The 13,849-nt window shown below is 42.2% G+C and overlaps 1 protein-coding gene and 1 long non-coding RNA gene across 2 annotated transcripts in view; both read right to left on the bottom strand.

The window, feature by feature from the left end:
* The window catches only part of PPP3CA (protein phosphatase 3 catalytic subunit alpha), a 332,219-nt gene extending 318,640 nt beyond the window's left edge, over nucleotides 1-13,579 (bottom strand). Inside the window, exon 1 of the mRNA XM_008156649.3 lies at nucleotides 13,281-13,579. Within this exon, the coding sequence (XP_008154871.1) occupies nucleotides 13,281-13,338 (58 nt within the window). The 5' untranslated portion in view covers nucleotides 13,339-13,579. The remainder of the gene's footprint in view (nucleotides 1-13,280) is intronic.
* On the bottom strand, nucleotides 7,068-8,357 carry LOC129151616 (uncharacterized). The gene is made up of 2 exons (XR_008558254.1): nucleotides 7,682-8,357; nucleotides 7,068-7,483 (listed from the first exon to the last, which is right to left on the bottom strand). It is a non-coding gene; the product is annotated as an uncharacterized LOC129151616 (long non-coding RNA).
* Nucleotides 13,580-13,849: the final 270 nt, after the last annotated feature.

Genomic DNA, 13,849 nt, shown 5'->3' with positions numbered 1-13,849 from the left:
AATCACATAGTCCAAGACATATGCCAGTAATAAACACACCAACTTTCTAATCATTATTCCTTTAAAAAATATTTTTCCACTCCCTGAAATGACAAAATTTTAAAATAAATCTCAGGGTAGGCAAAAGCCATTAGACCTTTTTTTTTTTTTTTAATTTAGTACAGCTATAGAAAAAATACATCAATTAGGTAAGGAAATGATCAAGTTTCTTAACACACATGGGATTATTTTCCCATGTTACAGATGCAGAATCTAAACTAAAGATTTGTGAACTCACTCATCCAGACTGACTGGCTCCAAAAATTCATTTGGTTGCCAGGCTTATTAGATAAAGGCCTGGGCAGATCTACTAAGGACATAAATTGGGGCAAATAACTAAAAAGAAGAGAGAAAAATCCAGATGTTTAAAAGTATCTGAAAAGGCTAGAATCAGAAAATGAGGTAAGCATGATTAAATCAAATTAAGGTGACACTTGAAATTTTGTGCTTACAATTGTATAAAATAATCACAACATCCAGAGTGAAGGAGACCTAGCTTATAAGTTTACATGAAAATTCCTGAGGAGGGAGATGAGAAGATCGGGTATCCAATACATCAAGGTTACTAGAAAAAGCAATTCAACTTGACCTACATTAATAAAACGTATATGCGGGTGCTGCAGGGCGGTAAACATACAAGTACTAACATCATCATACTTTTGTGATGAACAAGTATATCTTTTACAGTCAATTTGTTTGTTGGCGGGGTGGTGAGGTGACAAAACACATGATTAATTACATGCTAGGCATCTCAGCACTGGGAAGATGAAGCAGACGAGCCCTTGTTCTGGATGACTTCAAGGTTAAAGAGAACATTTAGTTGCAAATGTTTGTGATACACTGAGTGTACCAAGTATATGAAGGAGTGCAGACAGCTGTGCCTGAGGGGATCAGAGAAGTTTTACACAGATGAGGACACAATAATAAGCAAGAGTGTTCCATGGAGTAGGAAAGCAAAATGAAGCCATGGAAGGTATCTTTGGGATTTTTCAATAGTTTAGTTCCATCAACTTTATATAAACACAGAGAAGCATTCAGAGTACACATATGAATAAAAAATGTTCTCCCTGCCCTCAAGAATTTACATTGTTATAAATTAGAGACTTAAAGTAAATTAAACACAATGTAAAATATGCCCTATTACATGCATTTTCAAAAGTCATGCAATATAGGTTAAATTCCATAATGCATATAGAGTTCCCACAAACCAATTTTAAAAAAAACGGTCAACCACCAAATATGGGATCAGCACAATCAGATGTTCATCTTAAAATGATCACTATAGCGACAATATGGGAGGGGACAAATTTGAAAGCAAATAGTCTATATTGGAAGGCTACTATTGCACGGTGAAGTATTTAAAAGACCTGAACTTCACCACAGGTTTAATTAACTGCATTGCTGGTTGTAACATCACCCACAATAGGAAACACAGGAGAAGAAATACCCCACTTTATACTGACCATACCTGTCCATAGCAACTACTGTTGACAAGGCTTGAGAGAAAGCTCTAGAAAAAAGAATAGGTTGCAAATACAGATGTGTTTATCATCAGCCTATAAGCAATAGTCAATCCTATGAGTATAAGGAGATAAAGTTGCCTGAACAAACGTGTAAAGGGATAAAGGAACATCCACAGTTAGGACTCAGTCAAGAAGAGCTGGGGGAAAAAATAGTCAGAGAAAGAGGAAATCCAAGAAAGCCAAGGAGGGCAATGTTTCAAGAAGAAAGAGGTGGCCCCTCATGTCAAATATCATAGAAAGCAGCAGGTAAACAGTCACTGGTGACTGTTGCCAAGCTGTATCAGAGGAATGATAGAGGCCCCCAAACTACAGTGGATTTGACAGTGAGTAGGAGATGAGGACGGATATACTTTAACACGGGTTAATTCTAGAAGCAGAAAGCTGTGCTTTCAAAGGAGGTATCCAATAATGAAATAATAATACCTAACGGGCATCGAGAGCTCTTTTGGAGCCCTGTCAGGGTTACAACAACCTTGCAATGACAACACTTATGATCCTTTCCAGTTTCCAGTAGGAAAAATGGGCACAGGGTGGTTCCATGACCGTCCCATGAACACTCAGCTGGCACATGGAGAAAGCAGGATTTAAATGAAAGTTCTGTCAAACTGTACACCAATGGTCTTTCCACACTCTGATGCTGCTTCTGGATCACTGGAGACACTGAGGGCTGGGGGTCGGGAAGAGCTTGTTAACCATTTAACATTTTTTGGAAGCTAGCTGAACTGGCTGACTTTTAAAGTCGCTTCCACTTTCAGGAGCCCATGATTCTATCATGCACCTGGCTCACAGATATATAATACCCACAGAAATCCAGATAAGCATGCCTATCACTCCTCTTGCAGCACTTTTTATGCCACTTTCATTTAAAAATAAGCCCACATCCTAACAACATGCAAACATATATATACATATATATGTATATGCATATGTATACATATTAGTGTATATATATATATATATACACATATGTCACACTGAAAAAATTATTAGTCCCATCTACTTTTGCAAAAAAACAAAAATGAAAGTACAGTCTACGATGACAGCTAATCATTCCCTATTCTGCACTCCACAGCATGTTGCATCTTGTGCTATTAAAATAATTACAACTTATATTGTGATTTTCTTTCATCTCCCATGCTGGACAGTAATCTTTAAAAAGTGACTATTTTATTTTAAGTCCCAAGAAGATAGCACAGAGCCAGGCAAAAAGTGGGCGGTAAAACTATGATGCATTCATGAACAGGATGGAAGGATAAATGGCAGATAAATAAAGGAAATAATATTTTAACAGCCACTTAATACTCAAAAATAGGATATGTAATCCATTTACCAGCTGAAATATTACAGTTATATCAGACTTGAAGGGAGCAGTATAGAAAATTGAGTGATAATTGTAAGAGGTATGGGTTATGGATTTTTTTAAATTTATCTTTACTATAGATTTAAAAACTGACATCAAAGTTCACTTTCAAAAAAGCTCCGGAAATACAGATTTTTTTCCTAGATACAGTACCACCCAAAGGCAAAGTGAAAACTTTAGTCAATTCACTGAATTCTTTTTTAAAGATCACTTACTTTAGAAATGTCTATTAAAGGTAGCCAATTTTATCCTAAATAAAAAATTAATCATGGAATTTCAGGCATGGCCCCTGGGAGATGTTTAAGAAAAGAAGATTTCATGGGGTACTTTGAAATCTCGCCAGAGGTGCTTACTTATACATTTTAAGGCCTATTCAATCTACAGATCTGGCCAGCACAAGTGTATTCTCTAATCTTCGGTCTCAGTCTTCTTCTTTTCCCCATCAAGATGCATATGACATAACATTCACTTGCACACAACACTAGCTTGTTTGAATCCAGATTCTAATAAGCTATACTTAAAAATGCTCACGGAAATAAGGCAAACGTTGACACAGATTACAAGAATGTATAATTACACCATGATTAAAGCGTATCAATAAGATGAGAAAGATAAGTTATGCAAAATGCCCACCCTGACAGCTGCCGCTTCATTTCTTTCTCTCCCACATGAGAACACACATCAGAATGCAAGTGAAGAGCAAAATTTGGGAGTTGACCATGAATCCATCCCAATTCATACATAGATATCCTATATAATAAAAGCCCAGTGACCAAACTGCAGAATGACCAGAACAACCAGTTGCTATGACACACACTGACCACCAGGGGGCAGACGCTCAACACAGGAGCTGCCCCCTGGTGGTCAATGTGCACCCACAGTGGGAGTGCCACTTAGCTGACTGGGATGAGCGGTGCTCCCACAGCTGGCAGATCCCTGCAGGCCAAGCCCCCCACCAGTGCACGAATCCCATGCACTGGGCCTCTAGTTTTAAAATAAGTCATTTGCAAACTTCTGTGCCTTATCAGTATCTGTTAATGCCTCACAGCTGAGTGTAACACAGAAATGTGTTGTGACACCACAGTTGGAAGCCACTGACCTCTTTTAGGCCTCAGTGAAACTTAAGCTTGTTATCAAATTACAATTGAGCTCACTGGGTTAGCCAAATTCAATGGCCTTAGGAGCTGTTTATCAACAACCTTCAAAGACTGGGTGCCAGAAGTAAGAGCAGGCAGGAGAGGCAGGTTCAGCTCTGGTCAAGAGGGGTACTGAGCTGCCTTCACGGTGTGATTCGAAAAGTAAACAAAGGAACTGGCCGGTCCTCCATTACCCCACTAACCCCACAATAGTTCATGTTATCATGCTCTCTTTATTACTTGCCTGCATTACAAATAAAAGCAAGCAAAATGAAAGCCAACGGCCTCTAGAAAATCACTGTTAAAATGCATCTGCTACCCAGGTTTTCTGGGAGGTTCCTACTTATAGAGCAGATGAGGTATTTGACACCTGAAAGCTGCAGAGGAACTGGAGAAAACACAACTGAATGGCATTTCCTGGGGAAGGGCATGCAGAGGGAAAGTATGGCATGAGGACAGTGGCACTCCTCCAACCAAGAGACACCCTGGGAAGAACGCGAGATTGGGCCCACCAGCGAAGAGCGTGCGTTCCAGGAAGTGTGAAGGCTTGCAGGTGGACACAGAAGGGCAAAGCGAGAGCACCCACCGAAGCACTCAAGTCCAAGGTGCCAAAGGTTCCACAGAAGGAGGCAAGCCAAAATGAAACTTTGCTCCCTTCTCCATTTTCAAGAGACCCTGACAACGTGACATGGTGTTAAAGGAAGGCTGCTGGGATGGCCAAGGACCCAGAAACCATGCCATGTGGAGAAGAGCTAGAAGATTTAAAAACATGATAGTGAAGGTTGTTACTATCCAATAAGCTTTCTTGTGGAAGACACAAAGCTCATTTTATGGAACTCTACAGGGCAATGGGAGGAACAATACATGTGCTACGTCAGAGCATCGGAGGGAGGTCAAGCATAAGGAAACATTCTGGCAAGCAGAAATGGCCAGGATGAAGCAGGAAGTCTTAGGAAGCAGGGAATTCTTCCCACTAAATGTGTTCAGGCAGCATCGGAATTACCATCCATCAGGGAGGAGGGACAGGGGTTCCCCCCTGGGTATGGCCCCAGCTAGAATTCTGGTGCACCTTCCAATTCTAACAGTCTGACTCGTTTGTTTTGCTTAGGCTCAGACAAAAGGTTCTTCCTAATTCAAAATTGCACAAATTTAGATTTAGATCACACTTACAATCCAAATAAATGAGGATCATTTAGTCTCTCCATTCAGAAGATCCCCATAATTCACACCAGTGCTAAATGTCACTGATTGATCTGAACAAAACAAAAACAAAAAATCACCTAAATCTCTGATGCATCCCAATAGTGTTTTCTCTTATTCAGTTGATAGTGGTGATGGACAACATCTGTGATCCACTGTGAAAGATACTTCTTAGTACTTGAAATCCATAGTTAAATTGCCACTCAACCTTTACTTTTTAGGACTGAATAATCTCTCAGTTGCTGTTGCAATTTTGAAGTCCTTTAAGCACTGGGGATGGGGATAGGGGTGGGGGGGCAGATTCTTATTTTTTAACATACTCTGAATTTTCCACATCCGTGTCTAGAAGTGCATGTGGAATGAGACAGAGTGCTGAAATAGAATTTTGATTGTAAGTGAGGGGTACAGAAAGGTTGCTGAATGCAAATTAACATAAGTTGACATTAATAAGATTTTATGTAGGAAACTATTCTTTCCTTAGTCTTCAGCTCCCTAAAAGAAAAGTATTTCTGCACTAGGAAGACAGATTAAATCCTGGCCCATAAACCAGAGCTTGGAAAGCCCAGGCTGGCCTACTTTAATGGGGGCCATATGAGCAAGTCTGGGCCAATGTAGGTCCAATGGTCCTCTGTGAGAACAGGGCTAAGAGCAGGTGCCCCAGCATACTGCCTTCCTGTTGATCTCATCCCAAGGCTGGCTTTTCTCAAAACATTCACCATGTAGACATGCTATCCAGGGAGCTGACTCACAAGCAGCCTGAAATCACGAGATGGGCCTGAAGATTTTTTGTTTGTGTTACACAGACACCTAATATCGGCACCTGCAGTATGTTGTATATCTCTGTTCTGGGTCCTGAATGCATTAACTTTTATCCGTTTGCACATTTCTCTAAGTAAGTAATATAACTTCGAAAGTCAATCTGGGCCTCCCAGATGCTTGTCATAATAGTTACACCCCCCACCCCCCACTCTTCCACCCAACCTGGAGTCATCACAAGTCTTCCAGAGAAAAAAGCATCGCCCACCTTTGACTGACACCCTATAACTGACAGTGACCCACTGAAAACCAAGCACTCCCTGGGTAAGCCACTCCTGCTAGGTATGCTGCTGCAGGCTGGCAAAAAAAAACAATTTCAAATAATGGAACACAGCATTTCAAAACTCATGTGAAAAAATTCTTCTACAGGATTGGCACTTACAAATCAAGAAACTCATCAGATGTTTGTGATCTGCTCATGATTTATATTACACAAAATTTCAAAATAGAAAAGAACCCAATAATTGAGAAATTTAAATCCCTCTTATTCTTGCATCTGGTATTTCATTCATTTAACAACTATCTATAAAGTTGCCTATTCTACAGACCTGGCCCAGTGGGTCAGTTGGTTGAAGGATTTTTGATTGGATCCCCAGTAAACAATTGATGTTGCTCTCATATTGATGTTTTGTTCTCTCCTACCCTCCCCCGCCCTTCCTCTCTCTCTAAAATCAATAAAACATACCCACCCAAGAATTTTCAAAAAAATGCCTATTCTTCAGTGCTGAAGATAAATGGAACCAGGCCCCACTCTCCTGAGCTCTCCACTTCCTAGGAGGAAGGGGCGGGGACAGAAAGGTAAACAAATAGTCAAAGCAACATGCTCTATTCAGGGTGTCTGCTGTGAGAATGAAGAAGCTGAGTCCCTTTACTCCAATTGAAGGTATCAAGAGATATGAGTCCCAGAGGAGGTGACGTTTGAACAGCTTGAATAGTGAGAATTAAATAATGAAAACTGTTATCATGCAAATAATCAGACCGACACAGAGCAGGTATCTGTGTACTTTAATTTATTAGCATTAAATATGCATAACAGACCAACAATGTCAGGTTTAACTTGCATGCGCGCGCGTGCACGCACGCGCACACACACTCGCACAAAACCACTTGTGATTCCCTTGTTTGTAAAAAGCAAAAGTAAGAAGAAGAATAACACACACTTGAAGTCCTGACTCAGGTTCTGTCATTCTAAGAGAATGTATTGTGCTTTTAATTTGATAAAATGGAATAGCTTATAAGATGTTTAAAAACAAATATCCAGGGATGGCTTAAAGCCTACTTAGGAGAATATAAGGTGTCAGCAGAATTGGTGCCACTTTTTTTAACTTTCCATAGCCCATATATCTTCCCGCTGGATAGCATCTAATGACGTTTGGGGGCCAGGAGGTTGTGTTGGAGAAGGCTCATTTCTGGATTACAAAAGCATTACAGAAAATGATAAATTGAGATATAAATAATGGAAGAGGGTTTCATTTGTTTTAGTTTTGTTTGTGTGTGTTTTTTTTTTCATGAAATTTGCCAGGTCATTTTCTCTTCAAGTCCAAGTCTGGACAATAATTAAAATACGTAAATAACCCAAAAAATCAAACATTGAGTGATTAACATACCTTTTTCTGCTTATCAAATATTGATCAGCCTAAGGAGAAATACAACAAAACTGAAAGAAGCTTTCAAGTTCAAGCTAATATAAGTTGAAAAGGATTTAGCCTTTTAAACTCAACTGGCACAAAGCCAGTCCAAATGACTAAATAACAAAACTGCTCTCAATCTCATTATGCCACCTTTTTAAGGTCTCCTCATCCTCCATTCCCTAAGATGGCTGGAGAAGGAAGCAATTACCAACCAGTCACCATATAGAACCATTTACAACAAATCATAACTTAATGTAATATACTCAAAATAATCAAATAATTTTTCTACACGTATTGCTTAAGGAGGCAGGTGAGAATTTTATAATGCCCAGATCATTCAGTTAGAATTTATTCAGTGCATAATAAGCAAGGCATCGAGCTAGGCACCACTGGTTCAATGACCATACTTCCAAAATGAAAACTTTGAATACACACATCAACAAAAAATGTTATGTAACTTCCAAGTTTATGCAGCAACCTGGGAGACATAGTTTAGACACTGACATACTAGAATTTCCAAAACATTCCAATGCTACATAGTAGACACAACTAAACATTTAATATCAGAAGTAGTAGTAGCTCCTCCCCAAAAAAAGAAAAATTGGGGTTGTAGAAAGAGACTCTACATATTTTAATTTTAGAACTGATGAATTTTTTTTACTTAACTCCATATGAATAAAATTCTGTCTTTGAACATCAACCATCATTCTTCTAGTTTCACAACTGTAGAAAGTACCTGAAATTGACAACACTGTAAGGTGGTATGTCATGATCTGAAGGCAACTGTTAACATAAACCTCTGATATCCATTTGTTTGTTTTGCTCTTGGCAGGCAGGTGCAGAATTTCCAGTTGCAAGAGACAGGAGTAAGTTCATAGAAAGTCAGATAGGCCATATTTTAAAATAGAGCCATAATATATTTTGCTGAGGCAAATGCATGGATTGGGGGAATAAAAAGAAGAAAAACACCAAGTTCTATTCCTCTCTATGATTGTATCAATAAGAACTCATCAAATTCCAAAAACACATCATTTTAATAAGTGACTGCTGCTTCCTCCATATTTTTTTAATATCTAAGACTTCAGCTACCTGAGTGTACATTTATAAAATGGATTTGAGCTCCCAGGAATAGGTCTAAATCCTCCAATCAATAGTCCACCTATTTAAGACATTATTCAGAACACCTCACCATGGAGGAATATAAAATGTTTTATTTGACTTCGTATATGAAACATAATTGATGGCTTATCAATTAATATAGCCTGTATGAATATAGCAGATGAAATATTATAGAATAAAATGGGTTAAAAATGCTGAAAATGTCAAGACGAAAGACTTAATTTACAAACTGAAATCTATTTCAGTGTCTACATCATTCCCACCAGATGACTGTATTTTAAAAAGGAAGTGGTGCCCTAGCCAGGTAGCTCAGTTGGTTAGAGCATCATACCAATATGCCAAAGTGATGGGTTCAATCTCCAATCAGGGCACATACAACATACAACCAATGAATGCATAAATAAGTGGGAACAGAGGGAAAGGCAACAGATGAAACAAAGCAGTGCACTCATCACATATAGTTTCATTTCCTCCAAGTATTTAATTGTCATGTAGCAAAGTTCTACAGCCAGCAGGGAATGTTAAGGCCAGACTAAGAATTAAAGGCAGAATCAGGCAAGGATCAATGAAGAGAGCTAAAGTTTGAAAAAAAATGCCTGTGGAGCATCACTATAGAGAAAAACCAGACTACTGAGTATGTCGGGGGAGGGAAGGAGTAGTTATTCTTCTATTTAATGCCCTCCATCTTTCGCCTTATATTATGCACCTAGAGGCCCAGTGCACAAAATTTGTGCTCTCAGGGTGGTCCCTCAGCCCAGCCTGCACCCTCTCACAGTCCCAGAGCCCTCGGGGGATGTCCAACTGACAGCTTAGGACCATCAGTAGGACATCCTTAGCGCTGCCGCAGAGATGGGAGAGGCTCCCACCACTGCCGCTGCATTTGCCAGCCGTGAGCCCGGCTTCTGGCTGAGCGGCCACGCCCCCTGTGGGAGTGCACTGACCACCAGGGGGCAGCTCCTGCGTTGAGTGTCTGCCCCCTGGTGGTCAGTGCATGTCATAGTGACCGGTCTTTTTGCCATTTGGTCAATTTGCATATTAGTCTTTTATTATATAGGATGTTTCTTTTTTTAAAATGTAAATGTAAAACAATGGATCACATTATTCTAATTTCCAACAAATGTTACTACCAAGATGTTTTCTCTGAATTTTTATACTTTCCTTTTTTTTTTAATCCAAGAACAATCTAAATGAAACAGCTAGTTTTGCTAAATGAAGTAGCTTTTCCAAGGTAATCTAAAAGAATGCTTTTCATCTCTAATGCTGCATCCATTTCCTTTCATTCCTAAGGTTTAGAATACTGATAAGGGTCTCTGAACACACTCGAGAAGGTGCTGCAAACCTGAAAAAATCACAGTTAGTTGAAACTTAAATTCAACCTACTTTTCTAAAGTTGCATTCTGGAAGTACAAGTCAAGAAAATCATACTACTACTCACAAGCAGAGCTTTATTTGTAAATAGCAAATTTGTTACACAACAAAAACCAGCTCACTCTAATGAAGGTAACTGTAAACAAATGCCATGGCACACCATGGTAATAATGATCCAAATACTCTTCTTTCTCTATGTAAGCAAATACTTCTAACTGCATTTGATACAAGGAGATAAAGCGTAAGGAGCACAGAAATTTCCTCAAAGATAATCCCTTTCCTGCATTAAAGAATAAGTCAATCTCAGAGCACGTAGATGAAGTTCTAGCAAAATTTAGAGTGAAGTCATGGTTTTGTGAACTGTCTTATGTAATTTTTATGAATATGAAAAATTGTTTGGTAATGTTCTCCATTCATTATACATGTACTCTGTACTCACCAAGCATCTGTATACATATTCAAGGGGAACTGCTATTTCATAGTGGACTGATCATCAAAATAGAGTATCATCTCAAATAATTAACCATAAAAATCATACTTATGACAAAATGTTGAATCCAACATTTGCTAATGGCTTTTAAGCCAATAACATACGGTCTGTAAGAAAGCGTAAGTAAAACAGTGGCAGTGTGTCCACCTTAAAAATCAGGATTCGCCAATAAAACTTATTTCTTTAAATACAATTTCACATTCAGAATTTCACATCAAGAGGCCTATCAAAACAAACGTAAAATTAACTTTTCTATTTTGTGTTTATTAACCACATTTGCACTGTAGTTCTATAAAAGTATATAGAGCAAACTTTTGGAATTATGGATTGGTGTACTTATGATGAAAAGCTCCATTCATAATATACAAGGTATCCCCAAAAATGCATACACTTACTTCTGTAGATTCTTTTAAATTCTGAAAATGAACCATATATTAAAAAACACTGACTTTACAATCTCAAAGTGTGTATCCATTTTGGGGGACATTCTGTATTTATACTATAGCACTGGGGGAAAAGTAAGGCAAACAGCCACAGAATGGTTGAATGGGCTCTTTCACATTAACTAGTAAAGACACCAAGCCTGAATGTACAAACAATTATTTTTTGCATTCGTCACTTGATGACAATTTAACATTTACATGTAGAATCCACACTTTGTAATTTAAAACAGGGAATGTGATCTATGTGTTTGCACATAAGTATTTTTTTCATTGCTGACACGATTACTGCTGTCATTTGAATTGCAAGCTTTATATTAATTGTTTGAAACTAGGTAATCTTCACATATGCATTGGAGTTACACCTAAACTTCACACATTAGAGAGATATTTTGTTACTCTCTGATATTTTAGCAAAAGGTCTTGTTTTAAATGTCAACAGAAAGCCTTAAGACAAACCATAGTTCTTTTGAATGAACTTGAATTGACTGTTTACAGGAGGATCCATGCCTGCAGAAAGAATAGCTGTGCATCTGTAGTCCCATTTCCAGTCATTTTTTTTTCAGGTATCTCCTTCTTATTTTGATGGGTCTATGAATACTACATTGAAGCAGGAATGATTTTAATATAACCAAAACAAAATGTTATTTTATTCTCTTTTTCTTATAAAGGAGACCACACTTTCCCCCATAAGCAAGAGAACACATAACACAAAACTTCCAAAACTGAGCACATCCGAATGAAGCAACGAACAGTTCTGAAGCCCCACAAGAATCCTGATTTAATGGTCTTTAGGCTGCTGGGGCACTTCACCTAAGGGCTCACTATGCAAATGACTTTATTGCCTTCACTCTACTTGCAAGCTCTGGCCACTTAAGAGCCTATCTCTCTGTTCTACACCTCTAACTTCCCCCCCCCCCCCCCCCAGCACCTCTCTCTCATTCTCTCTCTCTTCACCAGCCAGCCTAGTTTCCAATTTCAGAGGCCCGCTCTGCGCCTAGCCCACGCCCAGCCCTGCTTTGCTCTGCATTCTGACCCCGGGAATGAGGGACACTACTTAATCCTGGAGGTTCTGCTCGGTTGTATCATCCTTCCCGGTTTCCTAGGACGGTTCCTCCCCGACTCCACCACGGAATACAAGGGCGGTGGATTCCCCCCCGTGCGATAGAGTGGACCACTGCCTCTCCCGTGCCTCCCCCCACGCATCCCAGCTTCTCTTTGCCAGAAACCTCAGAGCCATCTCCGCCAGACGTAGAGGATCCCGGGCTCCGGGAGAATCAAATAGCCCGTGAAGAAAGGGGTGGCGGGCACGGAGGAAGCCAGCGAGGCGAGTGCACCAATAGGGAGGTGTGCTCCAGAGGGGAACCATTCGAGAGCAATGACAGGTCGGCGGGGGAAGGCTGAGGGCGGCGGGGGAGCTGGGGGAACTGCTCTCGCCTCTCGCAGGGCCTGCGGGGGAATCCCGGGGCCGGGACGGTGGGACGCTCGGGTCGTTCCCCGCCTCCCCGCCCCCGCGCGCGTGCCCTCCGCCACCCCCTCCGCCCGCGGCCGCCCCCGCCCCGCGCGGAAGGCAGCGCCGGGCTCCCCCACGCTCTCCCGCTCTCTCGCGAGTCCTGTGCAGGCCCTTCCAGGGGGAGGGGAAGGGCGCGCGGAGGGAATTGCTGCAATGGATCGCCGCCGAGAGAACCCCTGCCCGAGGCAGGCAGTCTGTGGAGAGCCACCGCCACATAAAAACGCCGTATTAATTTTTTTAAGAGCCATAAATCACCCCTCCCTGTGCAAAAGAAAACCATAAACCCGATCCCATGCAAGCCAGTGAGCAGCCACCCACTTCCTATTTCTGTCACAGCAGCTACACCCTGCCAGCAACCACCCCCCGGGCGCCCCCTCTCGCCACCGCCACCCCCGCGGCCGCCTCCCCAAGGCTCAGCCATTTGCCAACTGATGCCCCCGTCAACAAAAAATGCCCCAAGTGGGCCTGGGTGGGAGGCCTGGGGGAAGGGCGCGCGCGAGAGAGGGGGGCGAGGGTTGCACAATATCCTAGAAGGTCCGCGGCTGGAGCGGGCAGAGAACCCGGGGCGGGGGAGGGGAGGGGAGGCGAGCCGCCCGGGAGCCTGCGGCACCCGGTGCACCCGGACGACCGCGGCGCGCCGCTTACCTTTCACCACCCTGTCTGTCGTCGACAACTTGGGATCAATTGCCTTGGGCTCGGACATCTCCAGCCGCCCGGGGACAGCGACGCGCTGTTCGTTCGTCCGTCCGACTGCACACCCCGACCGGACAGGCGGGCCAGACACTCAGCGCCGCCGCCGCCGCCGCCGCGCTGCACACCGCTCGCTGGAGGTCTGGGTTCTGAGCTGGCTGTAAAGTTACTGCCTTCTCCGCGCGTCCCTCTTCCTCCTCCTCCTCCTCCTCCGCCGCCGCCGCCGCCGCCTTCACTCCTCCTCCGCCGCCACCAGCCCCGCCGACTCGGCTCCCGGCACGCGTGTGTGCTGGTTATTTATTTATTTTCTGAGCACGCCTCTCGGTTCTTCTTTTATTCTTGGGGAAGGGGGATGGGGAGGAGAAGCGCACACTCGAGCACCCACCCAGGCACGGAGAGCGGGCACCGCGGAATGGAGCCCCACGCGCGCACACAGCCGGGATTAAGACCGATCACATGGGGAGGGCCGGGGGCGAGAGAGGAGAGGCAGGGCCGCGGATGTCAGTGCCACCAACCGCGCCTCG

The sequence above is a fragment of the Eptesicus fuscus genome, chromosome 2 (assembly GCF_027574615.1).
Source record: "Eptesicus fuscus isolate TK198812 chromosome 2, DD_ASM_mEF_20220401, whole genome shotgun sequence".
Taxonomy (NCBI): domain Eukaryota; kingdom Metazoa; phylum Chordata; class Mammalia; order Chiroptera; family Vespertilionidae; genus Eptesicus; species Eptesicus fuscus.
Note: the sequence above shows the minus strand (reverse complement) of the source record. Positions and strands in the feature narration are given on the sequence as shown.